This window comes from Caenorhabditis elegans, chromosome IV (assembly GCF_000002985.6).
Source record: "Caenorhabditis elegans chromosome IV".
Lineage (NCBI taxonomy): Eukaryota > Metazoa > Nematoda > Chromadorea > Rhabditida > Rhabditidae > Caenorhabditis > Caenorhabditis elegans.
The window spans coordinates 602,050-614,273 of record NC_003282.8 but is presented as its reverse complement, the minus strand read 5'-3'; the positions used below and the strand labels follow the sequence as shown (position 1 = coordinate 614,273).

At 37.6% G+C, this 12,224-nt stretch overlaps 3 protein-coding genes and 1 non-coding gene across 5 annotated transcripts; 2 read left to right on the top strand and 2 right to left on the bottom strand.

The window, feature by feature from the left end:
* Positions 1 to 211: 211 nt before the first annotated feature.
* Positions 212 to 7,919, bottom strand: inx-18 (Innexin). Of its 2 annotated transcripts, none has more exons than NM_171246.5 (7): positions 7,766 to 7,919; positions 5,052 to 5,143; positions 3,257 to 3,363; positions 3,067 to 3,205; positions 1,931 to 2,622; positions 1,203 to 1,316; positions 212 to 554 (listed from the first exon to the last, which is right to left on the bottom strand). In NM_171246.5, the coding sequence occupies exons 1-7, from the start codon at positions 7,828 to 7,830 to the stop codon at positions 453 to 455; spliced, it is 1,311 nt and encodes a 436-aa protein (NP_741294.1). In that variant the 5' UTR covers positions 7,831 to 7,919; the 3' UTR covers positions 212 to 452. The 2 variants fall into 2 exon arrangements, with proteins under 2 accessions (NP_741294.1, NP_741295.1); NM_171247.6 differs by having other exon boundaries at positions 242 to 554; positions 1,172 to 1,316; positions 7,766 to 7,901.
* A 423-nt stretch (positions 7,920 to 8,342) lies between these two features.
* col-102 (Nematode cuticle collagen N-terminal domain-containing protein) lies at positions 8,343 to 9,830 on the bottom strand (the record flags this gene model as incomplete). Its single annotated transcript, NM_067556.2, has 2 exons — positions 8,343 to 9,530; positions 9,581 to 9,830. The coding sequence occupies 2 exons, from the start codon at positions 9,828 to 9,830 to the stop codon at positions 8,398 to 8,400; spliced, it is 1,383 nt and encodes a 460-aa protein (NP_499957.1). The 3' UTR covers positions 8,343 to 8,397.
* On the top strand, positions 8,953 to 9,057 carry C18H7.14. Its single transcript, NR_052879.1, has one exon. It is a non-coding gene; the product is annotated as an Unclassified non-coding RNA C18H7.14 (non-coding RNA).
* An 800-nt stretch (positions 9,831 to 10,630) lies between the features above and the next one.
* Positions 10,631 to 11,907, top strand: prmt-4 (Methyltransferase domain-containing protein; the record flags this gene model as incomplete). Its single annotated transcript, NM_067555.4, has 3 exons — positions 10,631 to 10,775; positions 10,994 to 11,307; positions 11,677 to 11,907. The coding sequence occupies 2 exons, from the start codon at positions 10,631 to 10,633 to the stop codon at positions 11,281 to 11,283; spliced, it is 435 nt and encodes a 144-aa protein (NP_499956.1). The 3' UTR covers positions 11,284 to 11,307; positions 11,677 to 11,907.
* Positions 11,908 to 12,224: the final 317 nt, after the last annotated feature.

The following is a 12,224-nucleotide window of genomic DNA, read 5'->3' as shown; positions in this document are numbered from 1 at the left end:
CACGATTTGGCAAAAACACGGAATTTTCCGAGAATTGCTGACTTTCCGAATTTGGCAAAAAAAATCCCCAGTTGCAGAAAATTACCAATGTGCCAAGAAACGCCAATTTTTTCTGATCTTTTTCCAATTCTTCCCTAGATTTTTGAACTTTCAAGATTTTACTGCAGACTGTTTGAACACTTGTAGTACTTTTTCAAGTATTTTCCTCTAGAAATTGACGTCATTTTTTAATGGAAGAAACCACAGAAAAATGTGTTTATGACATGAAAGACATAATTTTGAAACAAAAATCGGAAAGAATGGGTGTTTTTTCATACAATGAATGGAATAGCGGGGTGACTAATGAAAGAAGGAGATCAAGTACCCGTAAAGATGAAGAGAAGATCATGATCAAGCTCGTCTTGAAAAAAATGGAACCATGTTCTGAACTTTTCAGAAAAAATCTGTCATTGTCAAACATAATGTGTCCGTGTCGGAAGACTGGGCATTGGCGGGGGAAGTGACGTCTCATGCCATGAATCGCCACGTTTCAGCGAGGTTTTCCCGTCGTCGTGCTGGAAATGAAAATCAATTTATATGAGAAATTATTTGAGAAAACTGAAAATTTGAAACTGAAACTAAAATATAAAAACTAAAACTTAGGAAAACAAAATGAAAATTGGGTTATTAGGAGGGCTTTTGAGAGCTGTTAGTTCTTGTTTTGCAAAAATTTTGATTTTTAAATTAAATTAATAGTAGTGTGAATGAAAAAGGTGTCTTAAAATTACTTTAAAAAAATACCGGAAACCAGAAATAATCGAAAGAATAATGAAAAATCTAACTTTTGAACGCTTGTTTGAACCTTCCAAAAAGGAGAACTGCAAGACCAATCAGCGAATTGCTCCCCCTACTTTTGAACCAATGAGATGGAGTGGGCGGGGTGTAAAGGCACTGATTGGTTCAGCAGTCACCCGTCCAATCAGTGATTAGCTCCGCCCACTTCCCGACCGATCAGATGGAGTAGGTGGAGTATGACACTGATTAGTTCAAAAGTACAAGTGGGGCATCTCATTTTCGAGGGAATCTAAACAGCGGTTTTAAAGGCTAGATTTTTTGATATTAATTGTTACTTTGTCTATAAATGCTTCAAGTAAAATTTTTTGATGTTTTTTTCTGTCTGAAATATCAATACTTTAACAGTCAACAATCGACAGCTCGCCCACCGATTCCCAATCATTCCCATTCGTGCTTCGTACCGATCCACGGTCCTCAATTTTGTCCTCTATCACTGGTTTTCCACTTCGTCGGACGAATATCATCCACAGTTGTTCGGTTACCTGAAAAAAAAAGATTTTTATTCAAGTTTTATGACTGCCGCCTACCTGGCTGTTTGGTGTTCAAAAATTTTTATTTTTTTCAATTTGTAGAAAATTTCAAATTTTTGATAGTCATGTTTTGATTCTCATTTTTCAGAAAAACTATTCTTGAATAAGTATATTTTTGATATGTAATACATACATGTGTTTTCTCGATTTTTTCCGATTTCCCGGAAATTGTTTTATTTCAATTTTTCAACGAATTTTTTTCTGCCCATAAAAATCGACAAATTTAAAAGTGGATTTTTTTTTGATAACTTTCGGTATTTTTTCTATAGTTTCCTGAAACTCAATTCAAAACTGCTCATTTATTACAAAAAACTGAAAAATCAAAAATTTCAGGCTTTTCGGCTATTTTAAGTTTTGGCTTTCACAAAAATCTTAGTTCTTGGTTTTTTTCAGAAATTGAAAAAAAAAATCGTTCAAAAATTAGAAAAAAATTTGTTTTCAATTTTTCGATTAAAATATGTAAATTTCTTTAGGAAATCCAAAAATCAGAAAAAAAAACTGTTTTTAATATAACAATTTTGAATTGCCTAAATACTTACAAAATAGAACAATTTGAGAGAACTTACTTTTGCGGCCATCAAATTTCCAGAATGCGATGCAATCATTTGTAATAGGAAAACCCCATCTGCTCGAAGAAACCGGTGCACAAATCGACTAATCTGATCAGACTGAATATCCAAATGCTTCGAAACAAAATGTTCTCGACAAGAATTCGAAACCAATGCAATGAACCAAAATATCAAATTCAACGCTGTCACAATTGCCAGAACTGTTAGCCAGAGCCACAGGAAAATGAAAATTTTCTCGGTGAGCATATTGATGACTAGCACACATTGAACAGTATGTCTATGTACATTCCCCAAAACTCGAATTTCAAAATCACAAAGTGTGACTCGTGGGAACTTTCCAGAATCCCTCCATTCTCTTCCCATGAACAAGTCGTAAAGGACATGTGCTCCGAACATTGGATAATCCGATGTTTGAAGAAATGAGTTGAGAAGCATAAATTGTAGAATCACATTTGCAAGATGAAGAGCTTTTATGAAAATGTAGACGGACGATACGTAGGCTCCGTAGAACTTTCCGAGCTTGAAAATTGCAAAGATGTAGACACTGTGTCGTCGGGCTCCGTGATCCCTTTGGTACATAAGAGCATCATCGATGTGACGAGCAACTATGTCTACTGTCTTGTCACGGACTACTGGATCCACGTTTTCGTCTCCGCAGACTAGTTGGAGGACTAGGCCGGCGTTCAGGCCTGAAATATAAGAAAATGGAGAATATTATGCGTTCAAGCTTCAATTTTTAGAAATCTTATGGTTGGTTTTGAGGCAGCGGGGAAATAATTTTGTGCTCCTTTAACAGAAAAACTTAATAATTTTGCTCAAAATTTTTTTTTACCCTTGTTATTCTTAATTCTATAATTCTATAATTCTTAATTCTCTCCAAAAAGATTTCAAAAAAAAATTATAAGGACTCGAAAATGCCAAATTTTCAAAAAATTTGGCAACTGAACAAAACTTCAGCTGAAAAATTAGAAAGCTCTAAAATTAAAATTTTAACCACTCCTAAGTGCTTAAATAACCAAAATATCAAAGTAAATTAAAAAAAAAAACGAAATTTTAGGTACAGGAGAAGCCAATTTCAAATTTAATTTATCAAATATTTGAAAAATTTGAATTAATTATATTCCAAAACTCACCACTCTGCCCAGCCAACATTCTCCAAACCGATGACGGAATATGAAACGTCAGCGCAGCTACAGCTAACACAAATGGAACCCATTGATAATATCCTATTTGCCGGCGTTCTCTATCATCTAATCGGTGTGGTATCAGGTCCTGAAATACATATTTAATTTGTATAGTTTTGAAGTTTTATAGATATTTTACCTGAAACGGCACCCAATACGTGTTCTGTACCCAACAGTAGTTCTCTGTGTATTGTTCCATTGCCCTGGTAAATTGTGCCGGCACAAAACATTCTATCGGGTGACCGACTGAAAATAGTTATCGATTTTTTTGGCTTGCGTTTTATTTTTATTTTAGTTTTTCTCATCAGAATACTTATCAAGAATTTTAAAACTTATAATAAATTTTATAATAAGACAGTTATGGATTTTGATTCATTTAATTTTTTTAAATAGCAGAAATAACTTGGTACACTGGCCCCCAGCCGTTAGTTGCTTGCTGGTGGGTCTTTTTCGAAAAAAAGGAAATTAATGGACGAAACCAAGACGGAAACTTGAATCAAATCACCAGAAGCCTATCTGATTTTTAGCAGAAAAAGTTGAGGAATGTTATAGGAAATTGGAAACTAACAAAACAATGCTAATATTCATTTGAATGGCAAAAATCACTGGAAATTAACATTAAATTTTTTAAAAATTATTTGAGTCTAATGCTGTTTGTATAAATTTTGCGGGTAATAAAAGAATCGGGAATTTTTCAAAAAATTTTTAATTTTTTTGGGGAAACTCTTTTCAAAAATTGTTCTTTTTTGATGTGGTTTTTAAATGATAAAAAACATTAATTTTTTAGCAAAAATTGTTTTGATGAAATTTTAAAATTCAGATAAAAATGATAATTTAACATTTATTTTTAATTTTGTGTTGCCGAAAAAAAAATTTTTCAAGCAATGACCCGAATCATATACAAACAAAATTTCAAAACTAATCTACTCATTTGCGCGGTTACTCAAAAATAATTCACCCATTTTTATTTTTTGCAGAATTGAAAAAAAAAACTATAAAAAAAAAAACTACACTTTTCTTATTTCATATTATTTTTAACACTTACAGTTGGTCATTGCGGACATATTTTCCCGCTGAAAAAAGTAGAGAATTCGCTTTCTTTGTTTTTGCCAAAAAAATCCCCTATTTCATTATGTAATTCTCAACTTCTCAGAACTTCTTATCACATATTTTCCGTATCATATAAAAATTTATTTTCGCCTGATTACACTCCTAAAATCTTCAACTTTCACCATCAGAGCGTGAATTCCATCTTTTCGTTATATGCTTGCTCTCTACCTGCATATATTTTTGATGCTCCAAAAAGATATGTGACAACACGCAAAATCTTAAAACTTATCATGAATTAATAATGAAAGTTTTCACCTTTAAAATGCTGCTGCTTCACCTACTCCAAAGGTAGCAGCAAAAAAGAAATAGACAGGAAAATATCTATGACGCTAATAGAAAAAAAATTAACGAAACTAATTAAGTAGGTAACATGAAAAAAAATTTTTTTGACGGAAATTGAATTTTTAACGGTCCACGAGAAATTTTCCAAACTTTTAAAATTTTGAATTTCCCGCCAAAATTTTTCAAAAATCAGAAATTGTTTTTCAAACAGTATTGGTAAAAATATTAATTTTTTGAAAACTAAAATTTGAAATTCTCGAAAAATTTCCACGAAAAATTCCAATTAAAATATTTTAAAGCAACTTTAATAAAAAATTCATGTTCAATTCTATTCTTTATCTAGAAAAATTATAAATTGATTAAATATCAAAATTTGTTAGAAAAAATTAGAATTTCACGCTAAAATTTTTCAAAAAAACTAATTTAATCAATCTCCCGCTCATTTTTTCAAGAGTTGAAATCTTAATTCAAATTTCAATAATATTAAAAACAAAAGTATCAAGTTCAAAAACGTGAGAAAACCCCGAAAAAAACCTACGAACCATATTGTTTGGCCGACACCAAAACAGCAAACATGAGAACCATTGTGGAGGTGTAGAGGTAGTGAAGACGGTCAACAAAGTCATCGTCAACTCTGGAAATTTTCAGATTTTTTCGCAGTGATTTCAAATAAATTTTTATTGCAATTATGATTTTTAGGTTTCCAATTTTTGGGCAAAATTATTATTTGTGTTCCATTGACTTAAAAAATTAAAACGTTCAAACAAATATCTAAATTAACTACAGAAGTCACTCTATCAATAATACAATCCATAGAGCCTAGAGCTCAATGAAGGCGTTTTCCGGGCGACAGGCAGGCGTGTTCCCGTGTGAAAATTTTCATCCACATTTAGAGCATCTTGCTCTTTAGAGCTTCCCCAATTTTTCAAAAACTCACGCTGAGAGCGTGTGTTTTGATGGCCTCTTTTTTACAAGTTTGAAGGAGAAGCATTTAAATTTTTTTTTCTTGGAAAAAAAGTTTTAATGGGACAAGATATGATCATTTGGTGATGGAGAGACTTCCCTGTTTATAGGGGAAAAAAGTGAATAATCTGTGCAAAAGTTTGAAATTTTTCAGAACAGATATTTAGATTAAAAAAAACTAGACTAGGCAAGCATGTAGGCAGTTTGTTCCTGTTTTTTACAAATAGGCAAGTAGGTGGTAGGCAGGCGTGTAGGCAGGCACTACACAAGTAGGTAAGTTTTTTTTTGTTGGTAAAATCGGAAGAATTTTATTTTTCCCGAGTTAGTTTTTTGAAAATTTTTAAAATAAAATTGAAAAAAAAAAAATTCTGGAAGACCTAATTTTAAAGTAATATTTTTCTTAAGTCATATTGATTTTTCGTTTTTTTTTTCAAAAAAAAAAACCATTGATTTTTCGAGAAAAAAATTCCGTTTTTCTCCGGAAAAGCCGAAAATAAGGATATTTTTCTAACATCGTAAAATACCTTGCCACCTAATTCCGATAGGCGAGAGTTAGGCGAGAGGCGGGTTGTAGGCACCCCTCTTCCTAGCCCTTCGACCGCGTAGAATGTCTAGGCACACTAAAAATTCGAGATTTCTAAATCCCTAAATCCTCCATTATTTTCCCCATTTCGAAATAAATTGAAATCTAATTTTCCTCCTCCTCCTCCTCCTCCTCCTCCTCCTCTCCCGACATAATTTTAGTGTCTGCAATGTGTTCGAAAAAAATTGCGTCCCGGCCGTTCTCGGTGCTCCACATGTCTTCGATCAAGACGCGAAAATAATTCTTATATTTCTCTACTTCTCTCGATTTTCTTTTCTCACCGATTCGATCGCATCTTCCGGATAAAAAGCGCAAGTCGATCAGCAATGAAATATCGAGCGATACGAATATATCTTCCCCCCCCCTTCCAACGTACCTCCAGAAACACCTGTCTTTTTTGCGAGTCACTCTTGCTTTTTCTCTGTGTGTGATTCAGGGGAAGAAGATGATATGAGTGCTCTCCCCGTATACACATTACATGTGATTACATTTCCGAATTTTTAGAAGAAACAAAAAATGATGAAGCAGCAGCAGCAGCAGCAGCAGGAGAGCGAGAAATATTATTATATTGTTATGATGATCAGTTTGATGATCGGATATCGGAAAATTAGTCGGAGCCTAGGCTGCGTGGCGGTCTAAAAGCCTTCCTACATGCCTACGTGCCTACCTATTGCCTTCCGAGCACATAGAATGGTTTTCAGGATTATTGATGGATTTTGAAGACAAAAAAGTGAAAATAATTTTTCAGCGATCTAGGTAAGGCACGACAATGCCTGCCTGCGAGCCTACTAGACAACAAATTTATTTTTTTCACAAAAATGCCCGAATGCGTTTAAAATTGTGGGGTGCATTGAAAAAAAAACGTGTTTTCTAGCCTTCTTTCAGGCACGAATATACCTACCTTCCTGGCTACAGGGCTATTTTTGTAGTGAGTTCAGAGTGCCGAAAACGTTAAAAAACAAAGTTTAGATTACAAAACTCAAAGTCATGCAGAAAAAAAATTTTTTTTTTCCTACCTACGTGAATAGGTTCTTGCCTACTCCATTTTTTTGAAATTTGAATTTTAAATTTTTTCTCCTACTGGTCTATTTTTACACTAAACTCTGAAAATTGGTGCTGAAAGTATCCCAAAAACGCCAAAAAATTTAAACGATTTAAAGTGATCAGGCAGTGCCTGCCTACCGCCTATATATTTTTTAAACTTTTAGTTGTTACTTTTTTTGAAATTACACTTTTTTGAACACCAACCTAAATTATAAGCTTCATACAGGTACGAACATGTCTGCCTGCGTGCCTACAAGGCGGCCTACTTTGCCTGGCATGTAGGCACCCCTTATTATTATTTTTGATTTCAAAAATATAATTTTCGCCCCAGTAGCTTAGCAATTTTGCTACAATCGCATTATGTTTACTTTATTAGTATTTGATGGTCCGGAGCCCGCCGCCGCCCAAAAATGTTTTGTTTAGAAAATCCCGTCTTCCTATGAGAAATGACCAAAAATGTCAAGAAGTTTTTAGCGAAAGTGTAATGTGGGACTTGAATAGGGAGATGGAACACTCGAGTACTTGACAAGAGGGAAGGGGGGGGGGGGGGGTTTAAATTAAAAGTTCAGGTAGGAGAGGGAGAGAGAAGCAGAGAAACAAGAGTGTATAGCTTCTCTGTGTCTCTCCAAAACGTTTGAAAATACAGAGACAAACAAACAAACAAACCTTGGTTCAAGAAACCTTAGAGCGGAGGCCAGAAAGTGCATTCCTATCCGGAATCCACCGACCATTCGCGAACGTCTTCAGGCTTCTTCTGATGGCTTTTGTTTTCTCGGCGGGGCTAGAAACACTAAGCACACGACGACGACGACTCGACTGTCTTTTCAAGAAACAAGCACCCAAAAAATGGGGGCGGAGCAGCAGAAGCAGCTGTCTCTGCGTGCTCTTCGAGCCATCGCACACACACACTCTCTACGGGTTCTCTGTTTTCACCCCTCGTCGCCGTTGCAGCGGTGTGCTCATTATGAAGATTTGCACTTGACTTTAGGAGGTTGAATTCGAAAAAAGAAACATTTTTCATCTAAAAAAAGATTTTTTCCCCTAAAAAAAATGGCCGGAAGTTGCAAGGATGTCGAGCACAAAAACAAAGTGTTGCAAAAATCAATTCAAACTGAAAGATCAAGAGAAAATAAAGTCTCGACACGAACGACACACATACAACAACTGCTACAGTAACCTCCGAGCCCATCGATGTGAGACCCATCGCTGTGAGACCCATCTTTCTTCAAAAAATGAACCGTTGTAAGTTTCGTGAAACTTTATAAGAAGTCAATAAATAAATTATGCATAGATAAAATTTAGTAGCTGCTCTGTCCGGTTGGGTAGGCTGGGGAAGCTTCTCCTCCCTTTCCGTTGGTTGGTGGGGCTTCACCTCCTCCGGCTCCTTCTGGGGCTGCGGCGGCGGCTTCTGGGGCAGCTCCGGCTGGCTCTGCTCCTCCTCCGGCTCCTTCGGCAGCTGGTGCGGCTTCTGGGGCGGCAGCAGCTTCTGGTGCGGCGGCGGCGGCATCTGGAGCAGCGGCTCCAGCTGGCTCGGCTCCTCCTCCGGCTCCTTCGGCGGCTGGTGCTGCTTCAGCTGGGGCGGCTTCTGGGGCAGCAGCAGCAGCATCGGGCGCGGCTCCTGCTGGCTCAGCTCCTCCTCCGGCTCCTTCAGCGGCTGGTGCTGCTTCAGCTGGGGCGGCTTCTGGGGCAGCAGCAGCAGCATCGGGCGCGGCGGCTCCTGCTGGCTCAGCTCCTCCTCCGGCTCCTTCAGCGGCTGGTGCGGCTTCTGGTGCGGCTTCTGGGGCAGCGGCAGCAGCTTCTGGGGCGGCTCCGGCTGGCTCAGCGCCACCACCGGCTCCAAGAGCAGCGGATCTTGGTGGACATGGACAATATGCAGCGTCAGTTCCTGGGGCACCATCAGCTCCAGCATCTCCATCTTTTCCTGGAGCTCCAGCCTCTCCATCCTTTCCGTTTGGTCCTGGTGGTCCAGCTGGTCCTTCTGGCCCTGGTCCGCTTCCAGCTCCTGCCTCTCCGTTTGGTCCAGGTGGTCCTGGTGGTCCGGCTGGTCCTGGTTCTCCTGGTGCATTTGTGGTCTTTGTTCCAGGGGCTCCGGCTTCTCCGTCAGATCCAGCAGCTCCAGGCTTTCCGTCTGGTCCTGGGGGTCCTGGAGGTCCAGCCTCTCCAGCTGGTCCTTCAGCTCCGGCCTCTCCATCAGCTCCAGCGTTTCCTGCTGGTCCTGCTGGTCCCGCTGGTCCTTCTGGTCCTGGTGGTCCTGGCTCTCCGGCTGGGCACTTGATGCAAGCTCCTCCATTAGCATCCATAGCCATCTGGGCGACTCCAGGCATACCGTTTCCTCCATCCTCTCCGTCAGTTCCTGGCTCTCCTGGAGTTCCGTCTTCTCCGGCGGCTCCTGGTGGTCCAGCTGGGCATCCAGCAGCTTGAGATCCGCAGTCTGAATGTAACAATTTTTAATGATTTTGAATCCAGTCTAAAAAAACTTACTGCACTGTTGTGATCCGCCAGTAGCATATCCAGCCTGTCTGGAAATACGAGCAGTCAAACCCTTCATTCCTTCATTGACCATCATGGTTCTCCACGCATCATCATAGTATCCACGGAATTGTGTAAGATCTTGAGAGACCTCATCGGAGAAGTTGTTGATATCAACTAGAATTGCAACAGATAAAAGAATTGCTGTGATTACCGAAACGGCTGTCACAGTGTTGACCACTCCCAGAACAGCTTGTGTCATTGTTGAGACTGAGGATTATTCTAGGCTATTGGTTTGGTTTTATACTGGCAATGATAGCAAGTTGTCGGATAAACTTGATCTTCTCTCTGATACCAGTTAGATGACAAGTTTTGCTGCCTTATCAATTGGGATGATCTAACAACATAATATGATTAAGCTGTCAGTTTGCATAGTGGTTTTCAGATTTTACAGTAATTTATGGAATCAGTATAGATAGATTGTAGTGAAATATGCATGCTGAAATTGGAATCGACATATCATGGGCTTCCAGGTAGGCGCCCGAACGCGTCTCTCTGCCTGACCTTAAGACGATCTCTGCTTGCTTCGCGCCCACGCTTTCTGCTAAACACAAATGAACTTTTCATATATTTTTGGATTAAATTGCCAACAAAATGAGTGAAATGAGATAATTAGAAGTTTTTTGAATTCACCCCAAGATGCGAAAAAGAGGCGAAAGACCCGCATGTAAGGCGGCAGGCCTTGAAGCAGTGCCTGCCAATCAGGTAAGCCCTACCTATGATGATTTGATCGTGAAGACAACTTTTTTCAGATTTTTAAAGCTCCGGTAGGCAAACATTGTGGAAGTTTTTTTTTTCAAAAAGTTTTCTGCTACTTACTTTTGGTACCTTTTCAGAACTACCTTTTCGATACAAAATTTCTTCCATTTCCACGTTTGCGGTCTCACTGAACCATTAGATGCTTATCTTTTTTTTTTCAAACATCCACCATGACCTCAAAGATGATATCTACCTTTTTTCTTCATTCTTCACAAGTTTTCTACCAAATTTAAAAACATTTCAATGTCTTCGGACTTCCCCACGGATCCATATTCTACAGCCCAACAAAAATGGCTCTACCAGGATCATCTGGTTCTTCCGACCCTGGAAAAATTGTTAAAATACAATTTAAAGGATAAGAAGGTGTTGGATATTGGATGTGGAAATGGTAAGTGATACTTTTTTTCTAATTTATTTGTCATTTAAAAAAATTTACCTGGAAAACTTACAGGTGTACATACTTGTCCATTAAAAAAAGGCACTATGCTGCCCAAGCCCAGTAGTTAAAAAAACTGTCCTATTGATGTCATTAGATTTTTGAAGAAAAAACCGGCCCGTATACTGTCGGCCGCACATACTTTTTTTTTTAATTTTCTCGTGTTCCAGGTCTCAACAGCACGACCTTTCTTCAATGGGGAGCTCGAAAAGTTGTTGGATTCGACAACTCTCAAGAAATGATTGAAAATTGCAAGAACCTCCACAAATCATCGGAACAATCAAGTTTCCATCATCTCAACGTCACCGATTTCCAGCTCGATGAGAAGTTCCACGTGGCAACTGCAGTTTTTGTACTCCAATACGTACATGATAAGGAAGAGCTTCGAAAAGCAATTAGATTGATTTGGGAGCGGAAATTGAGAAATGGGTGGTTCCGTTTGTGGATGGAGGACTTGTAACGGCGAATTTCTATGAAGGAAATGGTAAGAAATATAAATTTTTTGATAATAAATTTACAAAAATCGTTTTCGGCAGGGAGGGCTGAAAAAAAGTTCTTCGAAAAAATAATGAGAAAAATTAGAAAAAAAAAAAAGTTTTATTTGTGGCAAAACAGTAATTGCTACTTTTTGACTGAAAGTTTAAAAATTTCAAAAAAATGTCAACCTTTTTCTAGTGTGTTTTTCACCAAATTCCCACTATAACTATCAGTACCATATTAAAATTGTGAAAAAATAAACTTGGAAGTTTTTATAAGTTTTTGAGTCAACAAGAGATGATTACTCAGTTCTGGAATGTAAAATTTGTTTTAAAAAATTATTTGAAAATTCGATATTTTTTCCGAATTTTTCCAGAGATCAAATGCACATCGACAATGGCTCTTCATTCAAATGACTTTTATGAGCAATGTTTGAAGGAAGCTGGATTTAGAGATATTGAGTGGTTGGCCCCAACAATTAGTGAAAATGGACAAGAAGTTCTGGGTGAAGCTTTCTGTAGAAGATTCTTGAATCCACCATGTGATATTGTTTTCCGCTGTTTTAAGTGAACAATTTGAATCAACTATTTATAAAGATAATTTAGTATTTCCGATTTTTTTATGGGAAACAAGTACTCAGCATACCAAACCTTTGAATTACAATGTTATTATTATATTTCAAAAATTTAGAGCAAGACCTCCGCAACTGCTATAATGAAACCCGTTGAGATTTTCGATACATATTCCAACAATTTTCTTTTTTTTCGAAAAGCATAAAATTTTTCCATGGGTGGCAATTTGGTTCTTTTTGGAGCTACTGAATGACCACTATTTTCTAAAATTGTAAGATGTTTTATAACATGCTTTTTAACGCTTCTGGTACGTTTTCAGATGCTTTCAACAAATTTAAAACCCCACATGGTA